The sequence below is a fragment of the Mauremys mutica genome, chromosome 12 (assembly GCF_020497125.1).
Source record: "Mauremys mutica isolate MM-2020 ecotype Southern chromosome 12, ASM2049712v1, whole genome shotgun sequence".
NCBI classification, from domain to species: Eukaryota; Metazoa; Chordata; order Testudines; family Geoemydidae; genus Mauremys; species Mauremys mutica.
In genome coordinates this window covers 654,568-678,985 of record NC_059083.1, presented here as the reverse complement: position 1 = coordinate 678,985, position 24,418 = coordinate 654,568, and the positions used below count along the sequence as shown (strand labels likewise).

Genomic DNA, 24,418 nt, shown 5'->3' with positions numbered 1-24,418 from the left:
CTTTAGGCAAGAGCTCAGACATGACACTTTTCAGCCCCAAAGGAAGTGTTCAGTAGGTGCTGAGCTAGAGGAGTCAGTGGTATTCTCACGAACTCTGTCAACAAAAATGAACTCTGCCCATTCCGCATGCCAGAATGAGAAGCCACTCTCAGGAGCTGGTGCACGTGTTCAAAAGGTGACATGCATGATCCTTGGACTCCCTGGGTTTAGATAAAACAAGTTTATTATAGAAAAATATATGTTAAGTGATTACAAGTACAGAGGCATAAAAGTCAGAATTGGTTACAAAGAAAATAAAAAGATAAACCACATGCTAATGCTTAACGCAACACGCTAAATGAACTTGAAAACAAAAAAAACTTTTCTCACAATAAGCTTACAGCAATCTGGCTGGATTGCTTTAGCCACACCTCCTACATAGTTCAATGATGCTTCCTTTGTCTTTCAAACATTGTAGCTGCCATGAGTTGAGATGAGGGGAGAGAAGTAATTTGTGGTGTGTGTGTGTGTGTTTTCTCTATTTTTATACAATTCTCCCTTCTTTGAGGATTATCTCCAGCTGGGGTTCAGGCAATAGACAGTCTGTTAACACAGGACATCCAGCTGTTTCCGTTGCCAATATGTAAAGTTCTTGCTCACACTCTTCTTCCTGCCAAAGAATGGCCACTTAACTAGGTGATAGTCCATGATAGTTCATTTGATTATGCTGACATCTGCCTGGGACACCAGTGTGTCTTTGTCTCTGAAGAACAGGTTTGGGCCTGATTTTCTAACTCTGGAATATGTCACAGCAATGCTATACAGTAGAATCTTATAAATATACAAACAATGATACTGCAAATATTTTATCTGGACAATAATGTTCAGCAGATTATGAGGTCTCAAATGATACCTCACAAGGCATACTTTGGTGGAAGGGGATACAGGGGGAGGAAGAGGCGTGTTCTTGCTGGACCAGAGTCACTGGTGCAGTGTTTTCATCCATGAGATGTTCCTTTGCTCTTGGGCCTGATTTGCACATGCATGTACCCGAGTTGAAGATACAAATAGCTGGTCTGAGGATGCACGTACATGTTTCTGCAGGCACATCCGTGCCTGGAAGTCTGGCCTGAAGACTGAAACCCAAGGCAGTGTACTGGTCTGTTACAGGAACGAGTGTCTCTAATGCCACTGTTTAGAGCAGCACGGCTTCCTTCTGGCAAATCCATTTGAATTCAGCTCTGCAGGTTTCAGAGTGAATCCGATTCCCTTTTATCACCCCGCAGCTGTTCACGACGGTAGGACCCGTTACTGGGAACCTGTAAAACAGAGGAGAAAGGAAGCCAATGAGCCAAATTCAGAGCCTCTGTAACTCTGCCGAAATCAATGGAGTTGATTACATCAGGACAAATTTGTCCTTATTGTGCTTAGATTAAATGACAGGAACCTAGAGTAGTGGGGTCTTCATTCTAATCCAATGGGCAGTTTGAATTCTTTCATGAGCTCTGTGTAACACATGCTAGCAAATCATTGATTTTTTTTTTTTTCCAGTTTGGGAGCTAAACTGAAAAAAAAATGTTTGGTTCAAACCAAAACTGATTTTTTTCCCCCTTGGTTTTTCTTTCTGGAATGAAAAACTGAACAGGAAAAAAAAATCATCACGAGTCAAAAAACATCCCTACCTTAAATGAAATGCAAATATTTCTATATATGCGTTATTTTTTGTTTTGTTTTGGGAATGTATTACATTTTTTTAAATATATATCGCTACATTTTGAAACAAAGCAGCATTTCAAAATGAAAAGTTGCAACGCTGCATTTCCAACAGTCGAACAAACCATTGTAACTTTTTGGTGGGGAAAAATGGGCAGCCAAAACCATTTGTTAATTTGGGTTGGCTTCACAAACTGTTTAATTGCCCTAAAAATGCATTATTTTTTCCAGTGAATTTACTGGTCACTGATAAAAAAAAAAAACCACCATTGTAGTTGCGCAGGGATCGGCAACCTTTCAGAAGTGCTGTGCCGAGTCTTCATTCATTCACTCTGATTTAAGGTTTCGCGTGCCGGTCATACATGTTAACGTTTTTAGAAGGTCTCTTTCTATAAGTCTATAATATAGAACTAAACTATTGTTGTACGTAAAGTAAATAAGGTTTTTCAAATGTTTAAGAAGCTTCATTTAAAATTAAATTAAAATGCAGAGCCCCCCAGACCGGTGGCCAAGACCCATGCAGTGTCAGTGCCACTGAAAATCAGCTCGCGTGCCGCCTTCGGTGCACATGCCATAGGTTGCCTACCCCTGTGCTAGAGTCTCTGCATTCATAGAGCTGGCACTGGAGCTGAAGGAATCTTGCAGTTTGGTTTGTTTAGATACATGGCTGCATGTGTTCAAGGCCTATGAATAGCTAAACCAGATGGTGCCATTACATGTGCTTAAAAAAAAATAAAATAGCAACCACCAGGCAACACTCACAGAGTTTGGTCTAACACGGAGTTGTCCACCCAGGTCCAGTTCTTCTCTGCAGATGGAACACTGAGCCCGAGCCAGACGTGATATTTATCCCGTGTGACATTCTGTATGAACTCCTGCGTGGTGAAGACAGAGGGTGAAGACAACCTGCCAGAGCTCTAGGGTTCTTGGCGCAAACTGGCCAGACTGTTCTCAAACAGACACTTGAGCATTTAGGATTTGTCTACACTAGAATTTCTTTTGTTGTTATAATGTCCCAGCACTTCTACCATCTGTGTCGCGGCACCAGTGGGAGCGCTCATGTAAACGGGGCTCAGGGCTAGATGACACAGGGTCGGAGTGCCAAGTGTCTAGGGGAATTAGGAGCAGAAGTAACTGACAGTCACTTGTCACCCCATTGACAGGGACTTATGCTCCTAACTCCCTTTTGAGCTTCTGAAAATCACACCCAGAGCAGTTAATATACCTCTCTGCCTCCCGCCCTGCTGTTCCCCATGCTTGGATCCTGATGGGGAGGGGGCATCCATCAGAATGAGGCAAGAGGAGGAATACGCAGAGGCAGTGGAGACAGACAGGGTTGGGGCTCTCCCTGCTCCGTCACCTCTTGCACATCTGGTACCACGTAACCAGTGATCCCTCCAGCAGAAGTCTAGGACCCGCTGTTTTCCATTACCATCTCCTCCTGGTCCTGGAGCACTAGCTTTCGAGAGCTCTTCGCTGAGCAGTCAGCACGGCTCTCGGTCCAGTTTTTGCTGTCTTTGGAAAACCAGTAACACTTTCCCCTGCGTGACAGCCAGTCCATGGGGCAGAGTTTGCAGCTGGAGCCGTCTGGAGAGAGATGTGGCGAGACACAGCATTAATGATCCTTAGCCCCAGGGAACGTGTGTGCTTATAACAGCTCAGAGAGGATACAAATCTCACTGAGTTAGGCACTATCGGTGATCCCATCCAGAGCCTTTCTCAATATTTAACAAAGAGAGCTGGGCAGAACATTTTCCTCAAAACTGTTTTCTAGTAGAAAAGCTGTTTCAACAAAATGTTCTCATGAAACCGTGTCAATTTTGACACACATTCTCACAGAAAAAAGTTCCAGAATAACAAGGTTTTTTTTATTGTGGAAAATGTTCAGCTCCGAAAAGTGCAAAATTTCACTTTGAATTTTATTTTATGGATTCTTATTTTTATAGGATTGGTATTATTTTGTACATTGTTTCATGCCGTGTCATAATACGTTGAAAGACTCTGTGATTTTATTGTAATTTAATTTTATAATTCATTAAGGGCAGCTGCTACTTTGTGCTGATCAAAAACAATGTTGATAAACTGCAGAGGGTTCAGAGAAGAACCATGAGAATGATCGGAGGATTAGAAAACCTGTTGTACAGCGATAGATTCAAAGCACTAGAGCTATTTAGCTGAACAAAGAGACGGTTAAGGGGTGAGTTGATCACAGTCTGTAATTATCTGTGTGGGAAACAAATATTTCATAATGGGCTCTTTGATTTAGCAGAGAAATATAATGTGATGGAACTTGAAGCTAGACAAATTCAGATTAGAAATAAGATGTACATTTTTACCAGTGAGGGTAATTAACCAGTGGAACCATTTGCCAAGGGTCATGGTGGATTCTCCATCACTGACCATTTTGAAATCAAGATGGGATGTTTTTCCGAAAGATCTGCTCTGGGAATTAATTTGGGCAGTTCTCTGGCCTGGGTCCTACAGGAGGTCAGACCTAGCTCAGCGGTTCTCAAACTTCATTGCACTGCGACCCCCTTGTGATAACAAATGTTACTCTCAGGTGGGAGGACCGAAACCTGAGCCCTCCCCAGCCTCCCCACCCCAGGGGGTGCAAAGCCTGAGACCCGTCACCCAGGGCTGAGCTCCTCAGGCTTCGGCCCCAGGCTGTGGGGTTTGGGCTTCGGCCCTGAGCCCCAGCAAATCTAGCGCCAGCCCTGGTGACCCCATTACAATGGGGTCACGACCACTTCGGGGTTCTGACCCCCAGTTTGAGAACCACTGGACTAGATGATGACAATGGTCCCTTCTGGCCTTGGAATCTACGAGTCTATACTTGAAACTTCTGGTCGTCTTTTCTTTTCTAGATCAGCGCGTCTCCGGTTTGTGCTGTAATGAAACAGTCTGGCACTTTGTGTCAAACTCTTTTCATTGCAGGGCAAGGAGGAGACACTTTGATCTCAGTCTCAAACTGTTTCATTGTTTAATTATGACACAAAGTGGCAGAGTTTCAACAGGAGAGATTTCCCCTACACGACTCAATAGCCCAGGGTTGTGGGCACTGGGCAGGGCCGCCCAGAGGGGGGGGCAAAGGGGGCAATTTGCCCCGGGCCCCGGGCTCCACAGGGGCCCCCAAGAGAACAGCTGAGGCTCCTGCCTCCGCCCCTCTTCTGGAGCCTCAGCGCATCAAGCTCCGTGTCTCTGCCGGGGCCCCTGAGCCCCGCCCCGCTCAGAGCCGCGTGGTCAGGGGGCGGGACCGGGAGCTCCAGGCTGAGCTCAGCTCCCTCCGCTCGGCGTGGAGCTCGCAGCCCCGCCCCCTCACCACGCGGCTCTGAGCGGGGCGGGGCTCAGGCCCCGCCAGACACACGCTGCAGCTGTCGGGCGAGGCACTGAGACTCTGGGTGAGGAGGGAGCCGGGGTTAAGAGGCTGGGGCTGTGGCCGGGGGGTTGGCTAAGGGGCAGGGAGTCCTGGGGACAGTCAGGGCACAGGGAGGGGGCAGAGGTTGGGGGAGCGGGCAGGGAATGGGGGGGTTGGATTGTGGGTGTTCGGGGGGGGGAATAGGGTCAGGGCCGCCCAGAGGGGGCGGGGCAAGAGGGCGCAGGAGCTTCTTTGCTCCTGGTCTTCGGCGGCGGGGGGTCCTTCCGCCCCGGAGTGGAAGGACCCCCCCCCAGTGGTGAATTACCGCCGAAGCGGGACCCGCCCCCGAAGTTCAGCTCGGTCTTCGGCGGTAATTCGGCGGCGGGGGGCCCTTCCGTTCCGGGACCTGCCGCCGAAGTGCCCCGAAGACCCGCGGCAGGGACACCCCCCCCGGCCGCCGAATTACTGCCGAAGACCAGGCTGCACTTCGGCGGCGGGTCCCGCTTCGGCGGTAATTCGGCGGCGGGGGGCTCCTGCCGCGGGTCTTCGGGGCACTTCGGCGGTGGGTCCCGGAACGGAAGGGCCCCCCACCGCCGAAGACCCCGGGCCCCTGGAATCCTCTGGGCGGCCCTGGCACTGGGTGCCATCCCCAGGTCAAGATCAGGCAGAATTCTGGGTTTCCCACATCCGGGCCGAGGGCTGTAGCTAGTGGGTATAACAGAGATGCGCTACCAGCCAAAATCCTGCCCTGTGAAGCCCCCTGCTGTCCTTGATGTTAGGCACCTACAGGGTTAAGTGGCAGCTGGGGGTGGGTGTTGAGGATCCCAGCAGTATTGAAATGTTGGACTTAGGCTCCTTGAGTGGCCGTTAGTCATCTAAGTCCCTTTGTGGATCCAGCCATAGGGTCCTCACTCAGCGTCACCCACTGTCACTATCGCTGCACCCTCGACCCTCACCCAGAACCACCCAGGCATTGTCAGCCGCAGGCATCAGCCAGAACTAGCTCTGCATGCTCAGCCTCAGCCATACCCGGCTACCTCCGCGCTGCCCCTGATCTCCGCTCCTCCCGCAGGCTGGCGCAAAACCTGCATGACGCCCTCGGCCTGACAAAGCAGAGCCACCTGCTTCCCAACGCAGGGGCCGTGTAACAGGCAGACGTGCTGCTCTGTTGTTACTGCTCAGGTTTCTGTGTGAGAGTTGGGTGAGGTTGGGATGCCTAGTGCTTTCTGGTATCCATTGGAGTGTGTTATCCATTGGAGTGGTATCCATTGGAGTGCTTTCTGGTATCCATTGGAGTGCTGTAGCAACATGACTGTGCCTTTGGGGGGAAGGCTACGGGATACCCTGATGAAATCTGAACTATCACTAAATACCGTCTTTGTTGGAGTATCTTAGAACAACCTGTCCTGCTCACCACACCGGGGGGGAATTCAGCAAATAGTAAATTTGCCAAATATGCCCTTTTTTGCACTCCAGCTATTCACAATTTTGGGTTGAATTCCACAAATCGTTTTGGCCCCAACTTTTTTTTTTTTCTGGAAAAAGACAAATTGGTTCATTTCAGCCATATCAAAATGTATCATTTCGACCTCTCATTTTGAAACCGTATTTCAACTTCCAGTCTGGCTAGTATAAAATAAATACATTTTAAAAGGGCAAAATACCCCTGAAAAATGAAAAAAAAATAGTTTTAGGTTGACAAAATGAAGCCAAAATGAAGCTTTTTTCATTTTTTTCAATACATTGAACATTTTCCAAAAAAATCCAGTTTTGGGTTGAACTGAACTGTTGTCTATTTTTTCTCCCCCCTGTCCCCCCCCCCCGCCCCAGCTCGCTTTTTTGGTTCAGCCCCTGAACTGAAAAATCAATTATTCGCTCAGCTGTTCTGTCACCCGGACAGTTGTGCTGACTGACCACTGGAGGTCACTGTGCCCCACAATCCCCACTGAGAGGTGTCTGCCATTGGTGCTAGTTGGCCAGCAAACATTGTCCAAGTTAGACCACAAAAGTATTTGCTTGTCTGTCCGTAGCCAGCACTTCTCCCCTTCCCCTGATGCCACCAGACTGGGAATTCAGGCACCCAGTGTCTGCCCTACCTCCGGCCACTGCTGAGGAGGCTTGGAAAGAAATTTCCTTCCTCTGAGCCCACTTGGATGGGGGAGGTCGGATATGGCCGTGTCTCCTACCCCTGGCCAGTGCTTTCTCTGATGGCCTGGCCTCTGCTGGGACCTGGTGCCAGATGCTAATATCCATGTTTCTGCCCCACCTCCCTGATCCACCTCTGGCCTCCCTCCTGTTGGTGGGGATGGGGAAAGATGCCCCAGGCTCATCTTCTCCTGGTCTGAGGCTGGAGGAAGGAGACTCTTTCTCAGCAGCACCACTTCTCGCAGACTCATAGAAATGTCGGGCTGGACAGGACCATGAGAGGTCATCAAGTCCAGCCCCCTGCGCTGAGCACGACCAGGTAAACCTAGATCGTCCCTGACAGGTGTTTGTCCAACCTGATCTTAAACACCTCCAGTGATGGCGATTCCACAACCTCCCCTGGAAGCCTGTTCCAGAGCTCAATTACCCTCTGAGTTAGAACGTTCTTCCCAATATTTAACCTGATTCTCCCTTCCTGCAGATGAAGCCCGTTAGTTCTCGTCCTGCCTTCAGGGGCCATGGAGAACAACTGATCCCCGTTATCTTTATAACAGCCCGTAACGTATTTGTTATCCTTGGAGGAAATATGGGAGAAGATCCCCTTCTTGCGTCCCCCAGCCACAGCCTCCCCCACTTCTCCCGGTCTCACTGTGTGAGAGAAAATCTCCAGGGCCCCCTGAGAACTGGGATGGGAGGAGGAGAGAGGCTGGCAGGCTGGCCTGCCCATGGCCGGCCTCCTTCAAACAGGCCCCTCTCTGCCTGCGCGGTGCATGGAACATGCCGAGGGGCTCAGGGCCACAGTGAGTTGTGGTTACCTGCTGAGGGGCTCTGGGCTGAGTGACACAGACTCTGCTTCAGGCGAGACACCAAATCATCCAGGCTCCTGTTGCATTCTCTGCCGGGGGAGTGTCTCTGAGCGACACTGCTGCTCTCCGGGACCGATGAGACTGCGCCGGTGTCCGTCTGCAGGGAGCGGCCCTGGAAAACTTCCGAGCAGCGGGCAGGTGAGTGGTTGTTACTGCTGCTGTTATGGCCGCAGGAGCTCAGGTTGTGCACTTTAGGGGTCACTGATGTACGAGCTCCCAGGGCTTTCCCAAGGTACCTTGTGCTGCACAGCAGCTGCCCCTAAGGAGGGCTAATGGCCAGGGCACCTGTCCAGACCATGCAGTCCTAGGTGAGCGGCTTGGACTATGGGGGTTTCCCCAGGGCTGAGGCAGGAACAAGGAACAGGGTGACAGTGCAAGAGATACAGAGGATACCTGCTTCTTGGTGACCGGCACTGGGGCTTCTGCAAGGGGGTGTTGCCAGGGAGGAGTTTATGACCAGGAACCAAGATATCATCTATCTATCCCCATGCACACCCTCCCTCCCTCCCTCCCTCCCTCCCTATCTATCTATCCCCCCCCACACACACACTCTCTATCTATCTATCTAGTAAATAAACAAATGGCACTAGGAAATATCCTGGGATCTGCATTACCAATCTCTCCTCCAGACAGGAAACTGACCTGCCAGACCCTGAAATCTGCCAGCACCCAGCAAAGAGTGGAATGATCATCACTATTGAGGGATCTGAACAGTGAGAATGTGATGATGTGAAAAATCACCAAGGAGCATCTGTTGACCCTGGTAGGGACAGAGGTGATGATGGAGTGCGGCAGGCAGGAAGGAAGAGCTTTGTTCACGATGAATATTCTAATCCATTCCATGTTTTCCTTCATATCATGATGTTGAAAGTTCTCATCCAGGGGGTGTTTGACCCAAGGACAATCACTGGCCTAATGAAAGCCAGTGGGGAGCTAAGCAACCTCCTTCAACCTCAACAAAAGGGGCAATTAAGCCCCCTTATATGGCAGAGACAGCTGCAGGCAGCGGAGGTTACCACCCACTGCAACAGGCCACGTGGCAGATCAGAGCTAAGCCAGGTGGGCGGAGAGGTTTCCTGGTTGGAAACGCAGGGGCTAGGTTATTGGCTGTAGCCTGTGTGTGTTGGAGGGGAGGAGCCAGGAGAAGCAGGTGTGAGCATGACACCTGAGAGGAAGCATGAGGACAGAACTTCTTGGGCACAGAGCTCAGTGGAGAGGCAGGCTTGGGGATTTCTGAGCAAGGAGACTTCCTGCTGCTGTTTGTTTCTCCTGTGATCAGAGAAACGGGACTTGGTGCATGTTTTTGGTAAATAAACAAGACGACACTAAGAACAGACCTGACTCTCATTGATTTCTCCTGATGGCCATGGACAGCAGCGAACCATTCGGACCAAAGGGGCAACGATATTTGACAAAGATGATGTTCCCCCCAACTGAATGATCTGAGTTTCAGGAACCAAGCTCAGACTGGACCTTGTTCTTGTAACACTTTGCCCTGGCCGTGATGATGCGTCCAGTCATCTACTGACAAGTGGAGCAAAATCTCAAGGGTTTTATGCCCGGACAGGAGAATTGGGGCTATGTTGCTGAAGAGTTAGTCAGCTAACGGATTCTCCATTTCCAACATTTAGAAATTTGTTTTCATTCTGAATTGGAATGAAAAGTCAAAATTTTGACCTTTCCCGCAAAATGGAAACTCTGGAAAAAAAAATTCTGTTCAGAAACATTGAACCAGTTGTTTCGATAATGTCAAAAGGTTTCACTGTGATAAGGTAAAAAGGCATTTCATTATGACAAGTCAAAACATTTTCATGTCATATTCAATATGATGTTAAATGTGCAACATTCTGAAATTTAAATATATCATTAACATTTTGCTTTTTATAGACTGTAAATGTAGAAACAAAATGAATCAAAATGGGAAAGTCAAAACAAAACTTTTTACCTTATCGAAATGGAACATTTTGACCTTACTGAAACAAAATAAGTCAAAATGAAACATGGTTACCTCATCAAAACAAAACATTTCAACATTATTGAAACTCAATGAAAAAAAAAAAAAAATTTGTTTGGATGTTTTTCTGGTGACAATTTTATAGACATTGACACATTCCCCTCAAACTTTCATTCTGATGAAACTGCATTTTCCAATGGAAAACCGTTCCGTTGAAAACTTCCCAACCAGCTGCAACCACTAGGGACCTGTTCCAATGAAGAGCAGGCCTTGAGCTACTCACCCTGAACGCCCAGTGCAATTACCGCTGTAGCCAGGATCACGTCGCCAGCCAAAGCAATCCACAGAACGAACCCGTGCCGGCGTGCAAATCCCCAGAGATCTGTGAGATGCAATATTCAGTGAAGCACTTTCTGTAGCTACTTAAGGACGTGTTAAACAAAGAGGCATATGCGCTTATCTACATTGCAAACAAAAACACGCCGTGCCAAATCTCAGAGCCTGGATCGATTGACTTGGGCTCATGGGGCTCGGGCTGTGGGATCAAAGATAATAGTGCAGATGCTCTGGCTGGAACTCAGGCTCTGAATCCCTCACGGGATTTCAGAGCCTGGGGTCCAGTCCAAACCTGGATATCTACACTGCAATTTTTAGACCTGCAGCCTGAATCACTTGGTCCAGGCTCTGACACTCAGTGCCACGGGTGTTTCTCTGCAGTGTAGACGTGCAGGCAGCGTGCTGCTGGGGCCGGTTGTAAAGCTGTCAGACAGGGATACACTATTCTGAGGAGTTCCCCATTGACTGGCTGGCCAGAGTGTTGGACTGTTATTTCCGGAGCAATGTTAAACTATTGGAAAAGTGGGTCAGATTTGAGCAGTGGTTTTAATCAGTCCTGTCTAGTCCGCCCATGAGAAAAGCCGCCAGCACCAGGAGTGATTTGGGGCGATAGACCAAACGGACACATAATCCATTGCAGTCAATGGGTCAGATTTGAATTGTATCTAAACATACTGTTCCTGTCTCGCGCTCAGCATCCTGCTGGTTGGCTTAGTCCCTGCTTTCAGCGCTGGGCCACGAAGCTGAACCCTTCAGCATCTGTTCAGACTTCTCGTGTCCTTCTCTTCGCTATGTGCTGGGGTGACTTGCGATTGCTGGTGATGCTGAACATAACAACTTGCTTCAGAGGTGAGATCTGTGCTGGCAAGTATAATAGGTACCCCTCGGGCTGAGCCTCCTACACAGGCATCGGGCTAAATTCGTTGTGAGGTTTTGTCAGGTTCTGGTGGTGTGAACTGTGATGGAAATTCTGCTGGGGGAACAGGTGGCAGCTGCACAAAACATCCTCCCCCACTGGTGCGAAGGGGTGAATGCACACAGACGCGTGCACACACACACACACACAGAGACATGCGCACACACACACACACAGAGACATGGACACGCGCACACACACAGAGACAGACACGCGCAATGGGCTTAGCTGGCAGGGAGAGATACACTTTAGAATTCCCTGCACCAACAGTGATTAATTTGGCCCATTGTTTGCCCGACGATTAACGGACTCTGGATTTTCTTTGAGCTGGGAGACCTAAACAGTTTCTAAATCAAGCGACATTTCACTTGCTAGTCAAAGGGAAGAGAGATGTTTCTCCTCAGCCGGTTCAGATGTCAACACATCTAATGGCAGCCACTGGGATAACCTCACTTTGTCCTTCTGTCCCTTCCACCCTTCTACACAACCTCCATCCATCCATCCCAGCCCCCGTCGGACTCCCTCGCTAGTTTCATTTGCAGCCTCGACGCCTGTCTCTGCCGCGCTCGCCCTGCATCATCTTGTCCTGGCTCCGGAGTCTCATCTCCGTTGCACTCACTGAATTCAGCACCTGGGCCTGAGGCCGAGGACTGCAGTGGGGTCACCGGGTTTACATTGGGGTCACCAACATCAGGAACCGGGCTCCTCCCTCCAAATCCAGTCATCAAACTCTGCTCACTGAGTCTCCCAGGGTGTTCGTGCTCAATTGCCACCCTGCACTTGCCCCTTCCTTTTTTTCCTCACTCCCAGCCAGACCCTTTGGGCCCGATCCCCAGCTGGGGTATCAATATAACTTACTGAAATCCCCCAGAAGATGTATAAAAGCTGCTGCTACATTTTACTGCCCTGGCATGTGTGTGTAAAGGAGGTTCCCAGCTGCAAAGATTCCAGTGATACACTCATGTGGCTGTTAAGAGAAATCAAGTGTTCTGTGATATGCCAAAGACAGGCAGATACCAGGACAAGCTTTTTCTGAGCATCGCCTGGTAGCTAGGGAATTGCTCTCTGAACTCTGTCGGCTAAACTTTAAACTTTAAACTTAGGACAAATGGGGAGAGAATAAAATCAAATACACTTACCGTGGTGCTTAAGGGAAGAGGGTTGGCAGGCAGGGGATGCATCTTCCAGAACGTTTATATCCGCGTAGATAATCTCCTCAGTCATGGTCCAGACAGCAAAAGACGACAGCACCCAGCAAGGGACGTTGTGTGGAAGGGCAGCCGCTGAGATGTACGTGCAATCCAAGGCGAGTGGTGCCTCCTAAATCAGGAAGTAGCACCTGTCCTATTTCTGTGCTGGGGATTTCCTTCATTAGCAGGTTACCCAAGAGCAATTGACACCAGAGGCAGAAAGCCGTCCTGTTGAGCAGCGAGCCCCCGACACAAGAAATTCTGCCTTCAAAATGGCCGTGACAATAAAGCGTTCAACGGTTCAGTGGTGGTTTCCTGCTGGGGTCGGCCATCTTGAATCCAGACACGTTGCCTTTTCTTTCCCAACAGTTTTGGGATGGCCAGGCCCATGCGTCGATACTCCCATGTCTACACAACTGGTGCGCTCGATGGACGCTGGGCATGAATCCCCCTTTCACGGGGGTGGCTGCTCTGCTGCAGCGAGGTGAACTTGAGCGTGAGTCACAGCCGTGTAGAACCTGGTGTTAAGTGACTGGGTTCCCACAAGCAGCGGGGGCTGAGTTTTGAGGGGGCCTTCTCACCTTTATACACCCCCGAGGGCCCTGCAGCCGTCCCCGCTCATGTCAACGTTGTGACAGCCGACTCGATGGCCACCCAAAACCAGCAGGGGTGGAAGTTCAAGTAAAGTTTCCATTACACCCAACCCAGCCACGACTCTGCTGCCGCTGGGCCAACGTGTGGCTTGGAAGCGAAGAGGCCAATGACTGGGCCCGTCCTGTGGGGAGAACAATTGTTATTTCATTTCCCCCCCCAAGCCCCGGGCACTTGGCGCTCCCCAGAAACGAGCCGGGCCCCTGCCTCCCAGCACTGGCCACGTACGCTCAGCTCTGAGACATCCAGTGAGGGTCAGCCACTGGCCCACGCGAGAGGAAGGATGAGGGTAACACTAACAGGTTCCCACGGTTGCTCAGTGTATGTGTGAAGGTCGTTGCTTATGCAGATGACAGCCAAGTGAGCTGTTAGAAGGGCTTTGAAAGAGGCTGGGACCTGGTAACAGGATTTGGTGACCCCATAAGGGCAGCATGGGAGAAGGTATATTCGGGGCCACTCCCCTCCCTGCTAACTCAAATTTAGCCAGCTGTGGGAGCTGCTCATGTTCACAGCTACAGGCCTCGGCAAACCCCTTCTCTGCTCAGCTACTGGACCTGCCCTCACCTATGTGCTGCTGGAGACCCCTCCGCAGCTTTGAAGGAGAGGGGAGCATGGACGAAACGAACAAGAAAAGACAAGAAGGGTGGAAAGGCAGGAAGGAGCGAGAGCGAAGAAGACTCCAGACTCATTGATGAGCCGCTGTTCTGTTTCCAGCCTGCAGGGGAGCCCCAGTTTGGGACAAGCATGCTTGGGAAGGGGGTGCTCCAGAATTGGGAGTGTCCTGGAACAAGAACTCTGGGGCGCAGCGCATGCTCATCAATCCGTGCACACCGCGTTCGCCCCACAGGGGTAGGTAACTCCCTGGGAAAGAAAACTATGTGCAGAACACAAGTGGCGTAACCGGATCCCCCAGTGGCAGGGCTGGACTGAGGTGCACTGGCAGGAATGTGGGTGAGATGACCCAAGGCTGAGACATGGGGGGCCCTGTGCATTGGGTTTGATGGGCGTGGCAAAGCTACATTTGTATGGGAGAAGCTAGCGTGGCACCTGCCAACTCCAGGCTTGGCTCTAATCAGCCCCTGAGTGAATTCACTCGCATGAACATTTTAAGAATAAAATGCAGCTTCTTTCGGAGGCAGCACTGCCAGGCACTGGCCAACAGGAACTGTGGCATCAGCAGCCCTGATTCTTTCTCTTATCAGCCAAAACTCATTCTGCTTTCCATGGGAGGAGAGGTGCTGAGCCAGGACGCAAGGGAGCGAGGTACCCACCTCTGCCACAGGCTCTCTTTGTGCCCTTGGGTGAGACACTTAAAGTGTCTGTTTCCCTTTAAGAACATAAGAATGGCCATACTGGGTCAGAGCAATGGTCCATCCAGCTCAATATCCTGTCTTCCAACAGTGGCCAGTGCCAGGTGCTTCAGAGGGAATAAACAGAACAAGACAACCATCAAGTGATTCATCCCCTGTCGCCCATTTCCAGCTTCTGGCAAACAGAGGCTAGAGACACCATCCTTGCCCATCCTGGCTAATAGCCATTGATGGGCCTATCCTCCATGAACTTATCTAGTTCTTTTTTTGAACTGGTTGTAGACTTGGCCTTCACAACATCCTCTGGCAAGGAGTTCCATGGGTTGACTCTGGCAGCATCAGAAAAAAACCCTCAACCTTCATGCCTCAGTTTCCCTTATTTAGACTGGTCCTCCTGTTGAGAGAAAGTGTGGCCTGGTGGCTACTGGAGAGGGACTCAGGAGGCCTCAGTTCTGCCAGCTGGGTGACCTTGGGCCCCGCTCTGTGACTCAGTTTTCCCATCTGTAAAATAGGGATAACAACACTGGTGTTCCTTTGTGAAGCGCTTGGTGCTTTATGGATGAAAAGTGCTAGTTAGGAGCTAGGGATTATTATCAGTCTATGTGAGGGGCTCAGATAGTCCAGTGAGGAGGGACTGAGTCTGTTCTTGTGCCTTTGGCCTGGCGATGTTGCTCCACACTAGTCATTTCCCTAGTGCTAAAAGCAGGCAGTATTTTTAGAACAGACTCAACTACTCTGCTTCAAGGCCTGTTCTGTGCAGGTATTGGTCAGTGAGCTCTGCAGTCTGACTGGAAATTACCTTACCACACAGCCTGGCTAACCCACAAATGACCTTATGGGTTTGGTTTTTTCCCCTCCCGTGTGGGCTCTGCTCACCTTCTTCCGCTTGCAATAGGTGCTGAAAGATGTTGTCTCTCAGATCTAGCTTGTGATGGCAGCCCCCTGACTTGCGCCCTCTTGATCTGTGGATCCGCCTCAAAATGTTGTTACTCAGGGTCCACACTCGACAGCCGCCCCTAGGGGTGAAGACCGGTGCTGGGAAATGGTTTTCTTTTTCCTCTGCGGAAATGTCAGATTGGTGAAAAAAAAATCAAACCCCGAAATATTTAAGAGTCCCAAATGTCGCTGCAGTGCCTCGTGGGATTTGTAGTTCCCCATAATATATCGATTGCAAACCTAGAAGAGGGACCACTGCGATCATCTATACCTCAGGTATAGCAATCACCAAACAACTTCCCCAAAATCATTCTGATCTGAACTAGAGCGGGTCTTTTAGGACTAGTCTACACTAGAAGCGCTACGGCGGCGCAGCTGTATCTATGCTGACAGGAGAGAGCTCTCCCGTCGGCATAATAAAACCACCTCTGCGAGAGGCAGTAGCTATGTCAGTGGGAGAAGCTCCGTCATACACTAGTGCTTAGGGTTGGTATAATTTACGTTGTTCGGGGCGGGGGGTGGCTTATTCACAACCCTGAGCAACATAAGCTATACCGACATAACCTGTAGTGTAGACAAACCCTTAGAAAAACATCCAATCTTGATTTAAAAATTAGTAGTGATGGAGAATCCACCACAGCCCTTGGTAAGTTAATTACACTCACTGTTAAATATCTTGCACCTTATTTCCAGTCTGAATTTATCTAGCTTCAACCTCCAGCCACTGGATCTTGTTTGATCTTTTTGCCTGCTAGATTGAAAAGCCCATTATCAAATATTTTCCCCCAGGTAGATACTCACAACCTTCTATTTGTTAAGCTAAATAGATTGAACTCCTTGACTCTACCACTATAATGATATGACTCGGTTGCAACTATGTGGATGAAACCAGACAATCACTATGTTCTTCAATGAACTCACACAGGAAAATGATAACAAACAAAAACACCCTGTCACCTGTGGATGAACACTTTTCACAGAGTGATCACTCCATAGCTGACCTCTCAGTGCTTCTCCTCAAAGGAATCCTGCACACCACCTTCAAAAAACTGAGCCTGGGAGCTTAAATTCATTACTCTGGTAGGCTATGTCTACACTACCACAGTAAGTTCACCTAAGTTACACTACTCCAGCTATGTGAATAACGTAGCTGGAGTCAACGTAGCTTAGGTTGACTTACTGTGGTGTCTACACCGCACTGGGTAGATGGGAGACACTCTCCCGTTGACTTACCTTACTGTTCTCATTCGGGATGGAGTACTGGAGTCAATTGTAGAGCGATCTGCAGTCAATTTGGCAGGTCTTCACTAGGCCTGCTAAATCGACCCCCAGTGCATTTATCACCAGAGCGTCAATCCGATTGTAGTGTAGACATAGCCTAGACACTAAAAATCCTGGACTGAACAGAGACACCGGATTTATGACTTATTACAACAATTGGTAACCTGCTAACCCCCCAGCTGCCTTTTTTGTCTTGTGACTGCAGAGGTGTTAATGGGCCATTCCACCTTGAATGGTCCCTTTCAGTGTGTGCTAATTAGTTATGCTACTTACAGGCAACAAAATGGCAGATGAAATTCAATGTTGGTAAATGCAAAGTAATGCCCTTTGGGAAACATAATCCCAACTATACATACAAAATTATGGGGTCTAACTTAGCTGTTACCACTCAATTAAGAGATCTTGGAGTCACTGTGGATAGTTCTCTGAAAACATCCACTCAATGTGCAGCGGCAATCAAAAAAGCAAACCGAATGTTTGGAATCGTTAGGAAAGAAATAGAGGATAAGACAGAAAATATCATATTGCCTCTGTATAAATCCATGGTACGCCCACATCTTGAATATTGTGTGCAGATCTGGTCACCCCATCTCAAAAAGATATACTAGAATTGGAAAAGGTTCAGAAAAGAGCAACAAAAATTATCAGGGGTATGGAACAGCTTCCATATGAGGAGAGATTAATAAGAATGGAACTTTTCATCTTGGAAAAGAGACGACAAAGAGAGAATATGATAGAGGTCTATAAAATCATGACTGGTGTAGAGAAAGTAGATAAGGAAGTGTTGTTTACTACTTCTCATAGCACAAGAATTAGGGGTCACCCAATTAAATTAATAGGCAGCAGGCGTAAAACAAACAAAAGGAAGTATTTCTTCACGCAACACACAGTCGACCTGTGGAATGCCTTGCCAGAGGATGTTGTGAAGGCCAAGACTATAACAGGGTTCAAAAAGGAACTAGATAAATTCATGGAGGATAGGTCCATCAATGGCTATTAGCCTGGATAGGCAGGGATGCCAAACCATGCTCTGAAGTGTCCCTAGCCTCTTTTTGCCAGAAACTGGGAATGGGCGACAGGGGATGGATCATTTGATGATTATCTGTTCTGTTCGTTCCCTCTAAAGCAACCTGGCATTGGCCACTGTCAGAAGACAGGACACTGGGCTAGATGGATATTTGGCTTGACCTAGTATGGCCACTCTTACGTTCTTAATCTGTTGCACCCTGTATTTTGCTGTGATGCTGGGAGAACCTTTCCTAGCCCTGAAGAAGAACTCAGGATGCCTCAAAAGCTTATCTCTCCCCGCAGCAGAAATTGTTCCAATAAAAAATATCAGCTCACCCACCTTGTCTCTCTCTGTCACTCCCAGGCAGGGTTTCTAATCCTTTTAATCGTTCTTGTGAACCTTCTCTGACACCTCTGCAAGGTATCAACACCCTTTGTGACCTGTGGGCGCCAGCTCTGGACACAGGATTCCAGTAGCAACCGCACCAGTGCCGAATCCAGAGGTAAAACCATTTTCTACTCGTACTTACGATTCCCCTGTTTACGCATCCAAGCATCACAGCATCGCACTGGGAGCTCGCATTCAGCTGATTAGCCACCAAGGCTCCCCAGGACTTTTTCAGAATTCCAGGATAGAGCGCCCAGCCTATCGGCAAGGCCCGGTTTCTTTGCTCCTACACGGATGGCTTTACATTTTTGAAGTATTATCATTAAGGGACTGAGCGGCTGGTTGGAGTAGGAAATTCCCTTTGATCAGTAAGCCCTGTGGTACGTGGGCAGTGTTAGTATTTGCACTACAGACATCCTGTAGATTGTATCAGCATTAGAATATGGGCTAGATGCAGGAAGCAGTGGGTGTGTCACTGCTGATACTGCTGCCTGTCATATTAACTAATATTGTCTCGTTTCCTTGTAAACTTCCCCTCCCTCCCCCAATCTGTCTGTATCCGCCTCTTATCGCTTGTCTTAGAATCATAGACTGAAAAGTTGCTGCCTTTCTCTTTTTTACCATGTAGAATGATAAAATAAATCGATTGGAATATAAATATTGTACTGTGTAGGCTATAGAGCAGCGCAAACAAATCATGGTGTGAAATTTTAGTTTGTGCTGACTTTGCTAGTGCTTTTGATGCAGCCTGCTGTAAAACTAGGCAAATAGCTAGATGAGTTGATGTGCCCCCTGGAAGACCCCTGCGTACCCCCGGGGTACGTGTACCCTTAGTTGAGAACCACTGAATTAGTCTAACCTCCTGCCAAGAAAGATGCAGGATTTGTTGCGTCTGTTCCATCCAAGACAGATGGCTTAGACTTGGATTGTCAGCTGTTTGGGGCAGGGACTATCTTTTCACCCTTCGTTTGTAGAGAGTTTAGTGCAACAGTGGCCTGGGACATGTCACTATAATAATGCAAAATAATAAATAATAACAACAAATCTTGGGCAGTGGAGCCTAGTGGGTCAAGCACAGGACTGGGACTCAGGAGACCTGGGTTCCATTCCCTGCTCTGCCACTGGCCTGCTGGGTGACCATGGGCACATCACACCTCTCTGTGCCTCAGTTTCCTCATCATTATGTAAGCGGGGGAATGGTCCCGCTATTGTGGGGAACTCTCCTGGCTTCTGCACTATCCCGGTGAGGTGGGCTAGCGAAAGGATCTGAGTCCTCGCTCCCACTTCCTTTACCCAGAGGCCTCCCTGCCCTTGAGGACTCCCCTTCCACTCTCCTGTCTGGCAGAGTCCTCGTAACCCCAACAAGGCTGGGCCCAGGATTCCTGGGGGGCTCAACCCCCAATCCTGCTGTGGCCACCTAGGACAGGGGCCAGGGTGTCCCCACTCCGGGGTACTATCTCTGCATGGGGCACCTCCCTGACCCACTGATCATTTCATACAATTTAAAGCAAATACAAGTTGTTTAATTAACAATTAATTTTCAAAAGGAATAAGGAAAAATGGGAACGGCTGAAGGAAACACATCACCCTGCTCTGTGGCAGGGAACATCACAACCAGTGCCTCTGGAATGTCAAGGTGGTTCACAGTCTGTTCTTTGTAGGTCCCAGGCCTCCTTCTCCAGCCCTGGCCGTGCTGCAGGGATGCTGCGGGTTGGACACTTGCTCTGGCGGTGGCCACACGCCCTCATGCTCTAGGTGGCAGGACCCTCTAGGTCGCCCCCGCCCTGTCAGGGTTACGATCCCCCCCAAGTCTGGCCTGCAGAGCCTCTTGGCTGAGGCGTCTCCCTGCGCTGGGCCCACTGCCCAGGGTCCCCCTCGCTCTCCCCAGCTGCTCACCTCACCCGGCTCCGGACTGCTCCAGCTCCTCCACTCTGCCCCAGCTCCAGCTCCACATTGCCTCAGTACAGCTGCTGCTGGGCTGCTCCTCTGGCCCCTCTGGCTGTGGTTGCTGCAGCCCTGCTCCCAGCACAGGTCTGCTCCCTGGGCTGCTTCTGTGACTCTGCTCCCAGCTCTGACCTGCTTCCTGGGCGGCTTCTCTGGCCCCTCTGGCTCTGGTGGCTGCAGCTCTGCTCCCAGGGCAGGGCTGCTCTCTCTGGGCTGTGCTTTGGCTTTTGAGCTGCAGCTCTGCTCCCGGCAGCTCAGCTCACTGCCCTGCTCTCTCCTTAGCTCAGCCCCACTCCGACTGCCCCAGGCAATTCCAACTCACATGGAGGATGGGACCCCCCCCCCCCCCCGCTGGCCTCCTGACTCCCTGATTAGCTGCCTGCCCTGTCAATCAGGCTGACCTGGAGCACTGGCCTCTCCCCATTGTTCCTGGGGACTGTCAGTCTCAGGCTCCTGATTTCCAATTGACTCTTCCCCTTTTACTGATGGGAGCTAGCAACCAACCCCCCACACTGAATGTTAGTAAGGGGGCAACAGTGCCCTTACATGTAAAATAAGGCTACTGCCCGCGTTTGTAAAGTGCTTTGAGCTCTGCTGCTGCAAGGCACTAGAGAAGTGAGGTGTTGTTCGCCAGGAGGTCTGACTCAGTACTGCCAACCTCCAACGTCCCAAAATCGTGAGTCAGACACTAAAACAATCGCAGGAGATTGGCTACGATTCGTTAATAAAGTCGCCGCTTTCGTCTCGCCCCAAGCAGGCGCCCAGACGCTCAGCTGGCAGCGTTTGCTTTGATTAAAGACAGGCAGCAGGGCTGGCAGATAAAGGGAAGTTGCTCCCAGGGCTTGTCTGCCCAGCGAGAGGATACGCGCTTACGGGGGTGTGAATGCTGAAGCTCACTGAATCGCTAACTAGTCCACGTAGGCCCTGCAGGTGCGTGCTAGTTCCCGTAGTGTGTTTTAATGGTGTGTTGACTATATTAAAGCACACTAGGGAACGGCTGATGCACCAGCCTACACAGATCAGTTAGTGTGTTACACGTTAGCAGGGGCGGTGGGTATCACAGGCCTCCCCAAACAGCCCGGCGTGGCCCCGCCCATGCTCCACCCCCTGGCCCCATCCTCCCTGTTTCCAGTTCCCGCTCTTCCCCCGTGGCCAGGCTGGCCTGCAGCCAGGACTCTGGGTGGCTGGTGCTGGTGCTCGTGTCACCTGGTGCTGGGGGCTGCATCACCCTCCTGGTGCTCTGTGCTGGAGCCACACCGCCCGCCTGGTGCACCGGGGCTGGGGCTGTGCCATCCATCCAGTGCTGTGGGGCTGGGGCTGGAGGGGGCTGGGATCATGCCACCTGCCCAGGGCTGGGACCTCGCCGACCGCCTGGTGCTCCAGGACTGGGGGTGCTCAGGCAGCCGGGGATGGGGCAGGGGGCCCAGTGGCCATGGTAGGGGGTCTCTGGGCTCTGGTCGGGGAGAGGGTTGGGAAGGGGCCTTGTGCAGAAGGGGAGGAGCCAGGGACTAGTCTCCTCCAATGGACGGTTCACGCGCTGCCCATGTATGCTGATGAAATCACCCCCCTAGTCGTGTGCAGTGCCCCACCATGTAGACAAGCCCCGTGGCATCATGTATGGCTAGGCCGAGATCTTCAAATGCGACTAGTGATTGCAGGTGGCCAATTTGAAATACATTAAATGGGCCTGATTTTTAGAAGGTGGGTGGTCAGGCCCCTTTACGGTGTCACAGGTTGGGCTCAAAAAGCACTGGTCACTTTTGAAACACAGCCAGATAAGGTGTGTTTTTCAAAAGAGTCTAACATAACGTTGGCGCCACCAGTCCCATGGATTTTCAGCAGGACTTGTGCTCCTAGGTAGAGCTGGGCACAAAAATTTGAGTGAAACTTGTTTTGGAGAAAAAAATGCAGATTCAGGTTTGACGGAAACATTTCGTGACTTCAGGACAAATTTGTCAAATTATTTCAGTCCACGCCCACCTGGCCCAATCTGAAAACATTTTGTTTCAACATTTTTTTAAAAAGAATCATCTTGATGTTTCGATTTGAAATGACTTTTTGTTTAGAAATTTCTTAGTGTTATAATTGTAAAACCCCCTTAAAATAGCTCAAAATCAAACAATTGTTTTCATTATTATTATTATTTGGAACTGCCCCGGAACCAAAACCTCAGTTATTCCCCCAGCTCTATTCCTAGGTCACTTAGGTGCTTTTTGAAAATTCAACCAACTTAATAAAGTTCTAGGCAGGGCTTAATTTGTAATGAAAGAGGTGCTGGGAATCAAGCAATTTCTTTTACATCCATAACTGATGCAGCAGGCCCAGAGGCGCCGGGGCTCTGAACTGCCAGGCCCAGAGGCGCCGGGGGCTCACTCCTGGCACAAATTAAATACTGATTTTAGGGTCATTTTTGGCCTGCAGTCAGTCAATCTTTTGATTCATTTTTGTCTTCCGCCTCACAAAAACAACTCTACTCCGTTTTACAGAGCTGAGAGGTCCCTGTTTAACAGCCGTAGCTCTCGCGTGTCCATCATCTGAGCTTTCTGTGTGGTTTCAGTCAGAACCTTTGAGGAGCTCTGTGGGCTACAGAGCTAAACCAAACCGGACTTGTGACCAGTCAGAGCTGGTTGCTTTTCTGAAAGATGTAAGAGCAGGAAAAGAAAAGACAAGACTCTGGGTGAGTTTTGGATGGTGCGGGATGAAGAATGATTCCTGGTGATGAATTTCTGATGGATGAGGAAGAACCCAAAACACCTGTCTCAAGGAGAGACCCTAGGGCAGAGGTCCCCAAACTGTGGGTCAAGGCCCCCTAGGGGAGCTGGGGAGGAACGTTCCAGGGGGCGTGGCAGGGCACCCACATGAGGCGGGGAGGGAGCAGCACCCAGCCCCATGCCACTCCCGCCTCTGCTCCGGTCCTGTCCCCAGCCACACGCCTGGCCCCACGCCCAACCTTAGCCCTTGAACTGCAGCCTGGCCATGCCGCTGGCCCCGGCCCCACCCCTAGCCTCGGCCCCTGGCCACAGCTCTGTTCTCGGCCCCAGACCTGCCCCCAGCCTCAGCCTCCTTATCTCTGTCTGCATCTCCCCAACCCCAGAGCTGCAGCCCCACTTGGGGGGGGGGGGAGGAAGTGGCAGACAGGGTAGGGGGGGGCACGACACTGAAAAATGTGGGGCCCACTGCCCTAAGGACTAATTTCCACCCACGTCATGGTATTTATAGTGGCAGTGCAGGAACGTTCTGAAGGGGTGTGGAAATCTCGCTCCGAGGGTACGTCTACACTACAGCTGGACGTGTAAATCCAATTCAAGTAGCCATACCTGAGCTAGCGCTGAGCGAGCTAGCGCACTAAAAATAGAAGTAGAGCCTGTTGTAATAACGGGGCCCACACATTTCGACTAATTCAACCACAGCTGTAAAAAGTTTATAAAATGTCACAATAACCTGTAACAACAAATGAGGGGTGAAGGTACACGAGGGGAAAAGAGAGCCTACATTAGTCCAAACAAAAAGGCCTCCTGATATAATTCAAGGCAGACACCGACTTCCCCTCTACCTAGGGGGTGCCCCCTAGGCCCTGCCCCCACTCCCGCCTCCCGCCCCAGGCCCTGCTCTCACTCTACCCAAGACCCCACCCTGCCTCGTTCCGCCCCTGCTCCGCCCCACGCCCAGCCCCCACTCCACCCCCTCTCCCAAATCCCTACACTTGCCTCTTCTCACCCAGATCCGCCCCTCCCCCAATCACGGCCCATCCCCACTCCTCCCCCTCGCCCCCAGAGAGAGGGAGCCAGGGGACATGGCAACCTCCACCAGCTCTGGCTACATCCTGAATGTCACCTGGGATACGAGAATTTGTCATCTCCTTTTCCCCCTGTGCCCTTTTCCTTCCTTACCTTTTTTCTTTCCTCTCCTCTCCCTCTTCTGTTGACTTCTGTGTAAGATCCCCCAGCTGGTGTCAATGGGCCGTAGCTCCACTGGGGTCAATGGGACCAGATCCCCCAGCTGGTGTCAATGGGCCGTATCTTCACTGGACTCAGTGGGGCCAGATCCCAGCTGGGATGAATCAGTGAAGCTCCGTTGACTTCAGAAGAGCGATACCAATTTACGCCACCAGGGGACTGGGCCCGTGGCGTTGTTTATTGCATGTTTAGAGATGTGTTTCTTATCACTGACAGGCGCAGCAGGGCGTGGGGACGGACTCAAGAATAGCCCCCTAGTGCCTTGGATGCTCTCGGTCCGGCCTGCAGCCTGCAGCTTCCCTGTGACTTATTTCAGGGCATTGGGTCCAGCTTTGCCCTGTGATTGCTCCCTTTAGGTGCTCCCCCACTTAGCGTTATGTTCTGACCCACGCTCCCATCCTCTTGCCCTTTCACAGTGCCAAGCCCTGCAGCTCGCGAGCAGGTTGGTCGGCCTCTTGCGTCTGAGCAGCTCCTGTGGTTTGACAGCTCG

The 24,418-nt window shown here is 50.4% G+C and overlaps 1 protein-coding gene across 2 annotated transcripts; it reads right to left on the bottom strand.

Annotated features, from left to right (window-relative positions):
• Positions 1–254: 254 nt before the first annotated feature.
• LOC123345369 (killer cell lectin-like receptor subfamily F member 1) lies at positions 255–19,960 on the bottom strand. Of its 2 annotated transcripts, XM_044982165.1 has the most exons (8): positions 19,930–19,960; positions 15,292–15,474; positions 12,404–13,229; positions 10,296–10,394; positions 8,008–8,178; positions 3,125–3,279; positions 2,455–2,567; positions 255–1,298 (listed from the first exon to the last, which is right to left on the bottom strand). In XM_044982165.1, the coding sequence occupies exons 3-8, from the start codon at positions 12,486–12,488 to the stop codon at positions 1,175–1,177; spliced, it is 747 nt and encodes a 248-aa protein (XP_044838100.1). In that variant the 5' UTR covers positions 12,489–13,229; positions 15,292–15,474; positions 19,930–19,960; the 3' UTR covers positions 255–1,174. The 2 variants fall into 2 exon arrangements, with proteins under 2 accessions (XP_044838100.1, XP_044838101.1); XM_044982166.1 differs by lacking the exons at positions 15,292–15,474; positions 19,930–19,960 and adding an exon at positions 18,171–18,285.
• Between the last annotated feature and the right edge of the window lie 4,458 nt (positions 19,961–24,418).

Coding starts and splice junctions, on each gene's coding strand:
- LOC123345369 (XM_044982165.1), bottom strand. CDS start 12,488: ATGACTGAGGAGATTATCTACGCGGATATAAACGTTCTGGAAGATGCA. Junction 8,179..10,295: donor AATTGCACTGGGCGTTCAGG/GTGAGTAGCTCA, acceptor GCTGCTCGGAAG/TTTTCCAGGGCCGCTCCCTG. Junction 2,568..3,124: donor TCCAGGACCAGGAGGAGATG/GTAATGGAAAAC, acceptor TTCACCACGCAG/GAGTTCATACAGAATGTCAC.